Raw genomic sequence first — 12,280 nt, 5'->3', positions numbered from 1 at the left:
TTGCCGCAGGACAGCATCTGGAGCTAGTGAGCTGGCTTATCCTCTTGGCTGGGAGGCTGTGTGCAGCCAGGCCTTGCTGTTTGCCGCAGGACAGCGTGCCCGACAACACCTAAGAAGTTAGAGCTGTGTTTAGACTCGTAGTCTCAGAGGACTCGTGCCTGGCTCTGCTGCTGGGCTGTGGTGAGGCAGAACACTGGCAGGGAGGGCGATGATGAGCAACACTGCTCACTTATTGGTAGCCAGGGACTGAGAAAGAGGAGAGAGGGGCTTTGGGAAGGGACTTGGGACACAACACAGCCTCAAGGGTGTCCCCAGTGACCTGTTTTCTCCAGCTGGGTCCTGCCTCCTAAAGTTTCTACCATCACACCAAATAGCACCAACAGCTGGGGTCCACACTTAACAATGCATGAGGCTTTGGTGGGGGGGACTTTGTACTTCATGTCTAAATGCTCACAGAGTTCTTGGTTGAAGAACTCTCTTTTTCTTCTCTCTTCTGTCAGGAGTTGAGCAAGAGTTTGGGGCTCTCTCCTGTTAGCAGTGTTTGATGGGTACTATGTATATTTGAGATGTAAGCATTTCCTAGAATATTTTCTGTGTAACCAGTACTGCTGCATTGTTAACCATTTAGCAAAGAGCCACCTGGAGAAAGCCACGGTGGTAATGGGTGGTGCGTGGACTGTGTCCTGAGGGAGTGTGTCATCTCAAAGGTAGGTTGCTCAGACCTAGAATCTGGTCAAGTGCATTTTCCCAGTGTGAAGTCTAAGTTGAAGCGTGTGGGCTTTAGGATAGCAGATCTGTTGATTGATATGTTTTTGGCCTTTTTTCTTGACATCTTACTGGCTGTCCATAGTAGCTGGGATCTGAACCTTATTTTTTGCTTGTAGCTGTGATCAAGATGGTTCAAGAAGTTGGCAGAGTGACTGTTCAAGATGGGACTTCTGAGCTCTTGAAGCTGCCTCTTCGCTGCCACAAGTGCCAGCAGCTGCTGCCTTCCATCCCTCAGCTGAAGGAACACCTCAGGAAGCACTGGGGCGGGTGACGCTCTCCCTGGCACCTGAGTGCCGTACCTGTGCCCCGTGCAGCCCTGAACTAAAGCACGCAGCTTTCCAAAACAAAGCTTATTTATTCTTGAGCAGCCCCACGTCGGGGGCTGGTTAGTTCAGGAATTGGAAATTTGGGTTTGTATGGTGTACTCTCTGGTGATGGAAGCTGGCACATGCCTGATCATCCTTTCCTCGACCATGCTAGGCCTGACTAATGGGTTGGTGACAAAGCCAGCCCAAGACTCAAATGCAGGCTGGAGAAGCACAGTCTGGTCATATACTTTGTTTCTGCTCTGGACTATGCAGTATCTTCATCAGGGCAGCTGAAGTTCTGAGGGCTTCTAGCTCTCGGACTTTAATCTGCTCTACGATAGTCTTCTTCCCTCCACGAGGAGGCTTTCAGCAGGCTGAGTGTCTCGGTGAAAGTGTGTGATAGTCCTCTGCACAGAGATGCCAGGGCAGAGGGAGTGGTCATATTTGGTGTTAACAGTCCAGTCTGTGCTGAGGGCATCTGGGCAGTGTGTACTGTCAGCTTCAGGCAAAGGTCTTACCGCGACCTCAGTCATGGCTCTTGAGAATTACAGAACATACAGCAAACCAGATACAGTTTCCCCAATGTGCCTTGGAAAAACAGATGTTGCAAAGGACAGTTCATTTATTTCTAATTTAGCATATCAATATTAAAATAAATATTTGATTAGAAACTGCAAGGAGTGCTTGTATCAGACAGTGTGAGAGTGTCAGTTGTAATGAAGAACAATGGAAGAATGAGGTGACCATGCCCACATTCTTCTCTGCCCTAAATAGATTTTTTAGGGCTGGAGAGGTGACTTAGTGGCTAAGAGCATGTGCTGCTCTTCTAGAGAATCCGAGTTTTGTTCCCATCACCCACATCAGGCCGCTCACAACCATCTAGAGGTCCAGGGGATCCGACGCCCTCTTCTGACCCCCATGGGCACTGCACCTCAGTGCAGAAACCCATTTATACACATGCACATTCATACACAATTAATACTTTAAACATTAGATCTTTGGAGGAAAAAATGTAAATAATGACTTGGAGGAACCAGAAAAAGGACACAAAGTATTGAGGTGTATTCATCTCTTAGCCTTTATCTCCCAAATGGTCTGTTATCACTAGGGGGAAAAGACTTTCTGGACTCTGGATGTAGCTCTAGCTATCCTAAAACTCACTACATGGACTAGCTGGCCTTGAACTCAGAGATCTGCCAATCTGTACCTTCAGGGTACTGAGATTAAAGTATACCACCAGCACCAAAACAAAACCAAAAAGCCAAACCAAAAAAATCCCCAAATATACAAGGATTAGATAGCCATTGCCAGCAGTTAATTAATTCTGATAGTGAGATATTGTCACACACTGTTTCCTTTGCAGAAGTGCTCATATCTGTCTCCTGCTTTCCTTTTGAATGTTAGTGATGGGTTAGTTATCCTCACGTTCATGTCAGCTCGAAGTTCTGCTCTTGCCCAGCTCACATATCCTGGTGTCACTGTGCTGAATGCTCTTTAGGAAAGTCTTTGAGTATGCAACAATTAGGATTCTGTCGCTGAGTAACAGCATGTTTGATTCCCAGGCCTCAGTTTCCAGCTCTTGTACCTCCCATCCACACGGTGCTGCAGGGTTGCATGTCTGTCACTCAGGCTCCATTGTACACCAGGGCATTCACATTCTGGAGGTGTACCATGGAGCTTCATTTAAGCCAGAAATAAGAAGGAAAGCTTTGTCCTCTGCAGGAAGACAGATACACTGGGGATCATCCCGGAAAACAAAAGCGGCCAGACTCAGAATGACAGTTGTCTCCTATGGGTTCTGGGTTCCACAGTGAGGCAGAGCAGTGTGCAGGCAGGAGCTTGTGCAAAGTCTGCTTGCCACATGGGACAGAAAGGCGGAGACAGCACTTACGTATTCTGAGATAGGCCTTGCTGTGTAGCTAAGGCTGGCCTGAAACCCATGGAGCTCAGGCTGGTCTTGAATTTAAGACCAGACTGTCTTAGCCTCCCGGGTTCTGGATTACAGGCGTGTGCTACTGTGCCTGGCTAGGAAGTATCCTCAGAATACTGCTTGTAGGCCATGAGTCATATATGGGCCACCAGTCAATGAACCTTTCTGTAACTAAACCCTGCAGGTAAGAGGTGGAACCCAGGGCAGAGGAGGGGCCTGTGGGACTGTCTGAAGAGCCAGCGGATCAGCTGGATTCCTCCCTATTACCGAGAGCGTTTCCACACCGCAGACACTAACTTATAGCAGCTGGGAGCTCACTTTTGCATTCAAGGGCCCAGGCGCGTAGGAGGTCATATTTTCAAATGCAGCTGATTCTGGCTGACCAGGAGTGAGGAGACACTCAGGGTTTAGAAAGAGGCCCCAGTATGTAAACCTGTCTGAACTTGCCCTCGACAAGCTGACAATCCACATATCTTTTCATGACCGAGAGTAAGGTGCCCGCTGCATGTAGAAGCATTTAACCCAGGGTCCCCTAAGTCTGAGACCCAAATGAGGCACAGTCACATGACCTCCCACAGGGTCCTCTATCACCTTCACAATGGAATTCAGACCACCTGGAAATAATAGGACACCAGTAAGGTTTTAAGTGAACGAAGCTGTCATGTGGGTTAGCAAGCAAACAGCAAGGAAACTGTCTTTTACACTGGAAAGCAACCAGCAAGTTTGCTGTGTGGTCAGCCCGTTTGTTCGCCCAAGAAGCCTCTTGTTGCCACCTTTACAGGCAAAGTGGCTCATGGCTAGGCACGTGGCGGGGGGAGGGGGGTGGGTTGTAAAGAAGACACAGGTGTTTTGTTTTTCGGAGATAGCACTTTTCTCACTTTGGCCACCAGGTGGCAGCACGTGAACAAAGAATTCTTAATCTGTTGGCCTATAAGGGTTTGGGGAAGGTGTTATGTAAGTCTCCTGCTTCAGAGTCAACACGTAAAAGTAAAATATATATGTATTTTAATTCTTTCGTCAGCATATGTAAATCACACAAAGTAACGGTTTCATTATGACACTTTGATAATGGAGACGATGTACTTTGGTCATATTTACCTCCTTTAAGGAATTTTCTGTTGTCTTTTTTTTTTTTTTTTTTGAAGCTGGGTCTTCAGACTGTAGTCTGTTCCACCCTTCCACGCTGTTTTCCCCCCCTAGCAGCTGTCAGTGGTTTGCGATTACTGGGGACCCTGTTGTCTCTGGGCTGGCTTTGTCAAACGATCTTTAGCTCCAAGATAATTGCTTTAATTTGGATACCCACCCCAACCCATATGTCAAAGACTTGGCCCCTACACAATGACATTATTGACCAGTGAAGTCTTGTGAATGAAAGTCTGGCTCTTTTGAAGGGAACACTGGGATTTTGGTGCCTTCCTGTTTCTTTTTGCAGTACTAAATGCTACTGCCTCCCAGACAACAGGGCCAAACATCCATGCCCTGCATCTCTGAAATAGTGAGCTAAAGCAAACTTGATCTCTCAGTGTTGCCTATGGTAGCCCTAAGCCGAGCGACACAGTAACTCCCAACACAGCCCCTCACCCTGCCTGCCTGCCAAAGAACTGTGCATTTACCTCGATAGTAGCCCCCCAAGTCCACTTCAAGATGTGGGTGAGGATGAGCAAGAACAGCTACCGTGGATGCTGAGCATGAAGAGTCAGGCCTTTGTAGAAGATTGAATTATCACGGTTTGGAAAGATCTTGTCACCCCGTGTGATCTGCCCAGAGGCACTCTCCAGAGCAACCAAAAAATTCTCCAGCAAAGGCTTCGTTGTTTTCAGCCTCCAGTTTTCAGGAGCCAGGGTGACCTGCTAAACACAGTGTTCTGTAGGCAGTTGGATTTCCAGCTGAAGTCGGTGGGAGGAACGCCACAGAGTGTGTGCATTTACAGAAGAGATGGGAACCCGATCCCGAAAGGGAGATGGCCTCCGCAGCAGGAGACTGTCCATGCCTTCTGGTGAGCCCGGGGAATGGGTGAGAAGATAGGGAAATGGGGCCAAAAATTAATCCCCATGTACGATAGTCATTTATTTCTCATTTAGGCTCTTTTCAGTTTATTGTGTGAAGGTGTTGAGTCCAAGTTAAGGCAGACCCCAAATGGTTGCATTATGCAAGCTGTGAGGGTTTTTAAAATTTGTACAAGGGACACAGGGAAATTCTTGTCATTACAAGGACATCCTTACCACAAGTAAGAACCTTCGGCAGATCACCCTCAGTCAGGCCAGTGTATGCCAGGGACTAGCACATACATACCCTATGCTGGTCACCCTGTAGCTGGATTTCCTCTCCTTGTGCTGGGTTCTCAATTGCGGTGCCATTGCAGACAGATCTCTAAGACGCCACATTAGAGACATAGAAACCGGTCTCTTCAGAAGATGAGACCTACTGGGTCTGCCAGGAGTCTGAACGTTGGAGGTTCCAAGTCCACAGTACTGGTGCTCCTTTGTGCCAGTCATCAATCCTGGCAGTAAGGCCAAATGGTCTCTCTCTGCTTGAATTCACAAGTCAGCAGTTACATCAGGAGGTGGGAGGTGTGGCAATCAGAGCCTAGACTGCTTGGTTTGGGGCAGCTACTCGCTGGTAGAATACTTGTCTAGTAGTGAAGCCTCTCCTGCCAAGGAGCCTCCTGTAGCCCCACAGAGTATTTCCTTACGTGTGGTGGCAGCCTTGAGTGGCCCTGGGCACGTTGTTAGAGGGTAACCGAGTGCTGTGCTGCAGGGGGTGACTCATGATGGCCAGGCATGACTTCTTCCCATAGTCCCCTACAAAACAGCCCTTGTGGCACCCAGCTGCATCTTCACAGAATGCGGTGGTTCTGTTTTAGCAGTATTAGCAAAGGACAAAGGGTAGATAAAGCCTGACTCACTCCACAAAGATCTCTGCTATCCCTGAACAGGAGGCGTAGAAGAGGAGTCTAGCCATGGTTCTTGGGATGGCCTTCCTGCTCCGGTGGGCTTTTTTGAACCTCGGGGTTAAAACCTCCAGAAGTTTTGTAATAGAGTACCTAAAGTGCCTGGCATGAGAGGTCTGGTCCTGGGAGTTTTCAGGGCAAGGAGCAGAGGTGTGCTCATAGCCAGAGATGTGCCCAGAAGGAATACGAAGGCCCTAGACCAGAATTCTGTCCTCTGGAGTTCCCGCTCTGTCTTCCTCCCTTTGCTGTCCACTGAGAGATTTGCTGACCAGTAGACTACACTAGAAACTGAAGAATCACTGGATTTGAATCCCAGATCTACCACTTAGGAACAGCACAACTCTGGGAAAGATGTATAACTGTGATCCTTGGATTTCTCACCTACAAAAGTCTTGAAAATTCCATTTACTGGCAGGATTACTGTGGACATAGTAAGATGAGGATGTTTGTTTTTGCTTTATCTCATTTTACTACTATTATTTAGATAGATGACTATTTTCTTTTTTCTTTTTAGGTTGTTTGAGATAGGGTTTCTCTGTAGCTTTGGAATCTGTCTTAGAACTCACCCTGTAGACCAGGCTGGCCTTGAACTCACAGAGATCCACCGGCCTCTGCTTCCCGAGTGCTGGGATTAAAGCTGTGTGCCACCACCGCACGGCTGACTGCTTATTTTCTAGAAACAGACAGGGAGGGGGTGGATTTAGATTTATTGGGAAGATCTTGGAGCAGTTGGGGTAGGAAAAGTCATAATCAGAATATACTGTATGAAAAAAAATCTATTTTTAATAAAAGAAAAATAAGAAAAAAGGTAACATTAAAAAAAATTCCACCAGGCAGCATACACCTTTCATCCCAGCACTAGGGAGGCAGAGGCAGGTGGATCTCAGTGAGTTCAAGGCCAGCTTGGTCTACAAAGCAAATTCCAGGACAGCCAGGACTGTTATACGAGAAATTTTGTCTTGAAAACCCCAAAACAAAAAACTATAAAAGCAACCACAAAAAAATAATTTTCACAAGGAAAATATCTTTTACCTTTCTTTCCAAAGCTATGAACACACGCAGCAGTAGTTCTACATTATATAAACTATGTACTTTGAAGTGGAGAAACAACCTGGGAGGCAATTCACTCACAGGTGTGTGGGGTAACCCTTAGATGCAAGCGTGGCAGCGAGTCCTTTGCTCTGGTGCGGATTCACCTCCCGTCTGGTTTGCTGACCCCTGGAAGGCAGCTATGCTTCTGCTGTACCACTAACGCATGTTGTACCTTTGGAAAAGGAAACGTTTTATAAAGTACAAAACCTGCTATCACTATAATACTCATGTCTGGGTTTTTTTCTATGGGTTTCCACCTGTTCTGTCCCCACAAACATTCTATGAAGCTTAAAGCAACGCGACTAACAGCCAGGGTGGTGAGGGCAACTCTCTGCCTCACTGGTTTTTGTGTGCCTAACCCCACAGGCACTTGTAAGTGCGGTATGCATATTATCTAAATTATTGAATAGAAGAGGGACGCTCATTAGAGAGGAACAATGCGGGCAGACGCTCCATGGTTACCTTTGTAGTCCTGCGTAACAGGACTTTGCGCTTTAATAAAATGTATTTTCAAGTTGCCTTTTAGTTTCTCATCTCCATATTAATTATGGCTTTGTTTTCTTGAGAGAAAGCCCTATTTTTTTTTAAAAACAGAATTACCTAATTATAATCATTTCTAACTACACAAAAGCGAGAATTAAAAACGAAGCAAAGGAAATAATTATGATTTTTCTGGCTGTAATGAAACAAATGACATGACAGTCAGGTCTGGGGCTTGCAGGACTCGATTTGACAGCAGAATGAGGAACACTTCTGTGCGTGTGTGTATGAAGAAAAAAATCTTGTAATTTAATCTGCAGCGTATTAAGCTACATCCGGTTGTCTTGATTGCTTTTAATTTTTTTGGATTCCTGAGGTGCTGAACAAAGGGATCACTTCAGCTCTCACGACACACAATTTATTGTTGTACAATTCCTTAATTATAACTCCTACCGACTAGTGAGATGAACGATATAAGAGATCTTCATGAATACACATCAACATGGGACATCCTCGGGAAACAAAAAAAAATGAGGACATAAAAGAATTAAACAAGGGCCGATAGCATGTCTCAGTGGGCAAAGGCACTTGCTGCACCAGTCTGGCAACCTCAGAGTCGGAGCCCGGAGCACACAGGCAGAGCAGAGAACCAGCTTCGTAAGTAGTTGTCCCCTGACCTTTACACATGGCCTGTGGTATGTATGTGTGTGCACATGCAATAATAAATAAATAAATAAAAGAAAAACAACAATTAAACAAATGCATGCACCTGTCTAGGCACTCATGTACTCATACAGGGAGGAAATACATCCTTATAGCAGCAGAGTAGAGGAGATACCTTGTCTCGTGCACGTGTTTGTGGAACATGTGAAGGGTTGAAACTGCATGTGCCGGGTAGTTTCATGTCAGTTCCACATAGCTGGGGTCATCTGGGAGGAGGAAACTCAGTGAAGAAGAATGCCTCTGTAAGACTGGCTGTAAGCAAGACCGTAGGGCAGTTTTTAAATTAGTGATGGATGGGTGGAGGGGTCCAGTCCATCGTGGGTGGTACTGTGCCTGGAATGGTGGTCCAGGGTTCTGCAAGAAAGTAGGCCGAGCAAGCCACGGGGAGCAAGACAGTAACAGTACCCCTCCATGGTCTCTGCGTCAGCTCCTGCCTCCAGGTTCCTGCCCTGTTTGAGTTCCTGTCCTGACTTCCTTTGATGATGATGATGAACTATGATGGAAGTATAAGTCAAATAAATCCACTTTCTCTTGGTTGTGGGTTTCATTGCAGCAGTAGAAACCCTAATTAGGACACTGTAGCTAAGAGTGTTCTTCAGAGATAGGGCATGCACGAACATGTGCACTGCCCAGAGTTCAATCTTCTGCATGCACTAATAAAGAAGAATGATTTTTAGTCCAAAGAAATGCTTATTGCTTGCTACAGTCTTAAGGAGCTTCAGGATAAGACTGGTCACTAGAAAAACCAGCACATGGCTGCCTCCAAAATCTTAGGGACTAAAGAGGAGCTGAGTGTTGAGTTGATTACTAATGGTCCATGATGTCATAACCAATCATCCCTGAGTAGTGAAGCTCCTATAGAAACCCCAAAGGAGAGGGTTTAGGGGAGCTTCCTGATTGCTGAACACATAAGTGGAGCCTATATTAAAAAATGAATCAGAGTCAAATAAACTGATATAGCTAGGTTTACATTAAAATGTTAATATAAACTGAATACCCATTGAAAGGTTGCTATAGTAACAGTAATTTTCACAAAATGACTTCATATATTAGGTTCTTGAGTGATGGCATACCTTATTATTCTCTTTGAGGCATTTAATGCTTGCTCTCATATATTCCCACACTGCCTTTGGAAAAAGAAAATAAGAAAGGGACTTACCTGTACCTGATGGAATTCTTTCATTAAAAGAAGTGAATTGATTGGGAAGAGGAGGCTCATAGGAAGTAGAAGGGGGATTAGGGAGTATGAGAGAGGTGAATATGGTCAAAACACATTATATACATGTATAAAATTGACAAAGAACAGATTAAAGTATTCAGAATAATAAAAGAAGCCAATCAACCTTGATTAATTTATGCAAAAACATATACTGGTAAGGCGAGAAGCCAGTTCATGGATTTCAGAACGTGTGGGTGAGAGGGGCTTTAGAGAGGTCAGGAGTATGGGCAACTGAAAGTCTCAGGGGGTAACAATCATGTGACATTCTCTTCTGGGCATCCGGAGAAGGAGTGAACTTTTAAAAAAGTTATTTTTCAATTTGTTATGTGCACGAATGCTTTGCTTGCATGCATGCCTGGTGCTCACAGAGGCCAGAAGAAGGCTTTGGGTGCCTTGGGACTGGAGCTAGGAATGTTTGTGAGCTGCTGTGTGGGGGCTATGGACCAAGCTTGGACTCTCTGCAGAGCAGACAGTGCTCTAACAGCAGAGTCATCATTACAGTCTGTGAGTGAGCTTTCAAACTAGATTTGATCTCCCTCTATTCAAGGTTCAAATTCTCTTTTTTCCCCATAACCTGTTTTTTAAAAAAATGTTTTTATTGAACTATATATTTTTTTCCCGCTCCTCTTCCTTCTTCCCCCTTTCCTTTTTACCCTCTTCCATGATCCCCATGCTCCCAATTTTCTCAGAAGATCTTATCTTTTTCTACTTCCCATGTAGATTAGATCCATGTATGTCTCTCTTAGGGTCCTCTTTGTTGTCTAGTGAAGGCGTAAGTCACAAACAATGCCACACCAGTTTGGAATTATGATTAATAGGGTGGTATTTATTTAAAGGGGAAAAAAACTTAACAGATAACCGTCCCAGACAACAGCCCTCTGCGCAATCAGGAAGAAGTCTAGTCGCCAGAACCAGAGCAGGAAGCAAAGAGCGCGAGAAGGGAAGTGGCCGCTTTTTTAAAGGGAGAGAGAGACCACGCCCCAATGGGCTGGTATCTCAGCGGCTCTTGGCTGGAGGAGCGGAAGGTCCTCCTGCAACAGTCTAGGTTCTCTGGGATTGTGATTTATAGGCTGGTTTTTCTTTGCTTTATGTCTAAAAGCCACTTATGAGTGACTATATATTATATTTGTCTTTCTGGGTCTGGTACCTCACTCAATATGATGTTTTCTAGTTCCATCCACTTGCCCACAAATTTCAAGATGTCATTTTTTCCTACTGTGTAGTACTTCATTGTGTAAATGTACCGTATCTTCTTTATCCATTTTCTGGTAGAAAGGAATTTAGGTCGTTTTCAGGTTCTGATTTGACAAATAATGCTGCTATGCACATAGTTGAACACACATCCTTGTGGTATGATTGAGCATCCTTTGGATATATACCCAAAAGTGGTATTGCTGGGTCTTGAGGAAGGTTGTTTCCTAATTTTCTGAGAAATCACCACACTGACATCCAAAGGGGTTGTACGAGCTTTCATCCCCACCAGCAATGGAGGAGTATTCCCTTTACCCCACAACCTCTCCAGCATAAGCTGTCATTGGTGTTTTTGATCTTGGCCATTCTTTCAGGTGTGAGATGGAATCTCAGAGTTGTTTTGATTTGCATTTCTCTGATGACTAAGGATGTTGAACATTTCCTTAAGTGTCTCTCAGCCATTTTAGATTCCTCTGTTGAGAGTTCTCTGTTTAGGTCTGGACTCCACTTTTTTAATTGATTATTTGTTCTTTTGATGACCAATTTCTTGAGAGCTATCTCGTGGGATCTCCTCAGGATGTACCAGAAATGAACCCCCCACTAACTACACTTTGACTTTGTGTATGGAATGATCAGTGTTTCCATTAGGAGCTGAAGCAGATTGTGGCCTGCCTCTAGAGTTGATAGGATCACTTGCAGCTATGTACCTTCTCACTGTCATTCTGGCATAGGTTAGTGATGGCTTCAGTTAACATAGCTTACAGGGCTTTAGCTGCTCTTGAAACCCTGCCTAACACAGTTTCAGCAGATTTACAGACCAAAATCTTCCAGAGGGGAGGAGAGTGACAGTTGCTGGAACTTCCCTGACTGCGACATTGACTTTGAGTTCAATATACTTTTTCTGGCTTAAGCAGGCTAGTGTTTATTACAAGATCCTGGCAACAGGCAGTCTATAGAAGAGCACTTAGCTGTCATTGAACCTTCCAGAAGCTTCTGAGAAGATAACATGGGCTATGCTTGTCATCCTTATTATTTTGATGTGTATTAATTATTGTTTTTTTTTTTCATGATAAAACACCATGGCATGACCAAGGCAACTTACAGAATAAAGAATTTGTTTTGGTTTGTGGTTCCAGAGGGATAAGACTCCATCACGGCCTAGAAACAAGTGGTTGGCATGGTGACAGAGGAAGGAAGCCGAGAGATCACATCTATTACTGGAAGCACATACCAGAGAACGTGAATTGAAATTGAGAAGGATATAAGCTCTCAAAGTCCAGCCACAGTGACACACTTCCAAGGCACATCCTCTAAACTTCACCAAACACTGCCACCACCTGGGAAGTCTATGGAAATCCCCATATTATGTTTATAAAACCATGTGTGGTAGCTTGAATGAGAATGCTCCCATAGGCTTACATATTTGAGTGTTTGGTTCCCACTTGGTAGAATTGTTTGGGAAGGATTAGGAGGTGTGGCCTTGTTGGAGGATGTGTGTCACTGGGGATATGCTTTGAGATTTTAGAAGCCCTCCCCAGGCCCAGTGTCACTCTCTCTCTCTCTGCCTCCTGACTGTAGATCAGGCTGTGACCTCTTAGTTACTGCTCTAGTGACATCCT

The 12,280-nt window shown here is 45.1% G+C and overlaps 1 protein-coding gene across 5 annotated transcripts in view; it reads left to right on the top strand.

Annotated features, from left to right (window-relative positions):
• The window catches only part of Aptx (aprataxin), a 17,539-nt gene extending 15,664 nt beyond the window's left edge, over positions 1 to 1,875 (top strand). For all 5 annotated transcript variants that reach the window (XM_013351812.2, XM_013351810.2, XM_005361993.3 and 2 more), the window contains one exon: positions 885 to 1,875. In XM_013351812.2, coding sequence (XP_013207266.1) covers positions 885 to 942 — 58 coding nt within the window. In that variant the 3' untranslated portion in view covers positions 943 to 1,875. The remainder of the gene's footprint in view (positions 1 to 884) is intronic.
• The last annotated feature ends 10,405 nt before the right edge of the window (positions 1,876 to 12,280 follow it).

The sequence above is a fragment of the Microtus ochrogaster genome, linkage group LG5 (genome assembly GCF_000317375.1).
Source record: "Microtus ochrogaster isolate Prairie Vole_2 linkage group LG5, MicOch1.0, whole genome shotgun sequence".
Classification (NCBI taxonomy): Eukaryota; Metazoa; Chordata; class Mammalia; order Rodentia; family Cricetidae; genus Microtus; species Microtus ochrogaster.
The sequence above is the reverse complement of the archived record's forward strand: the minus strand, read 5'-3'. Positions and strand labels throughout refer to the sequence as shown.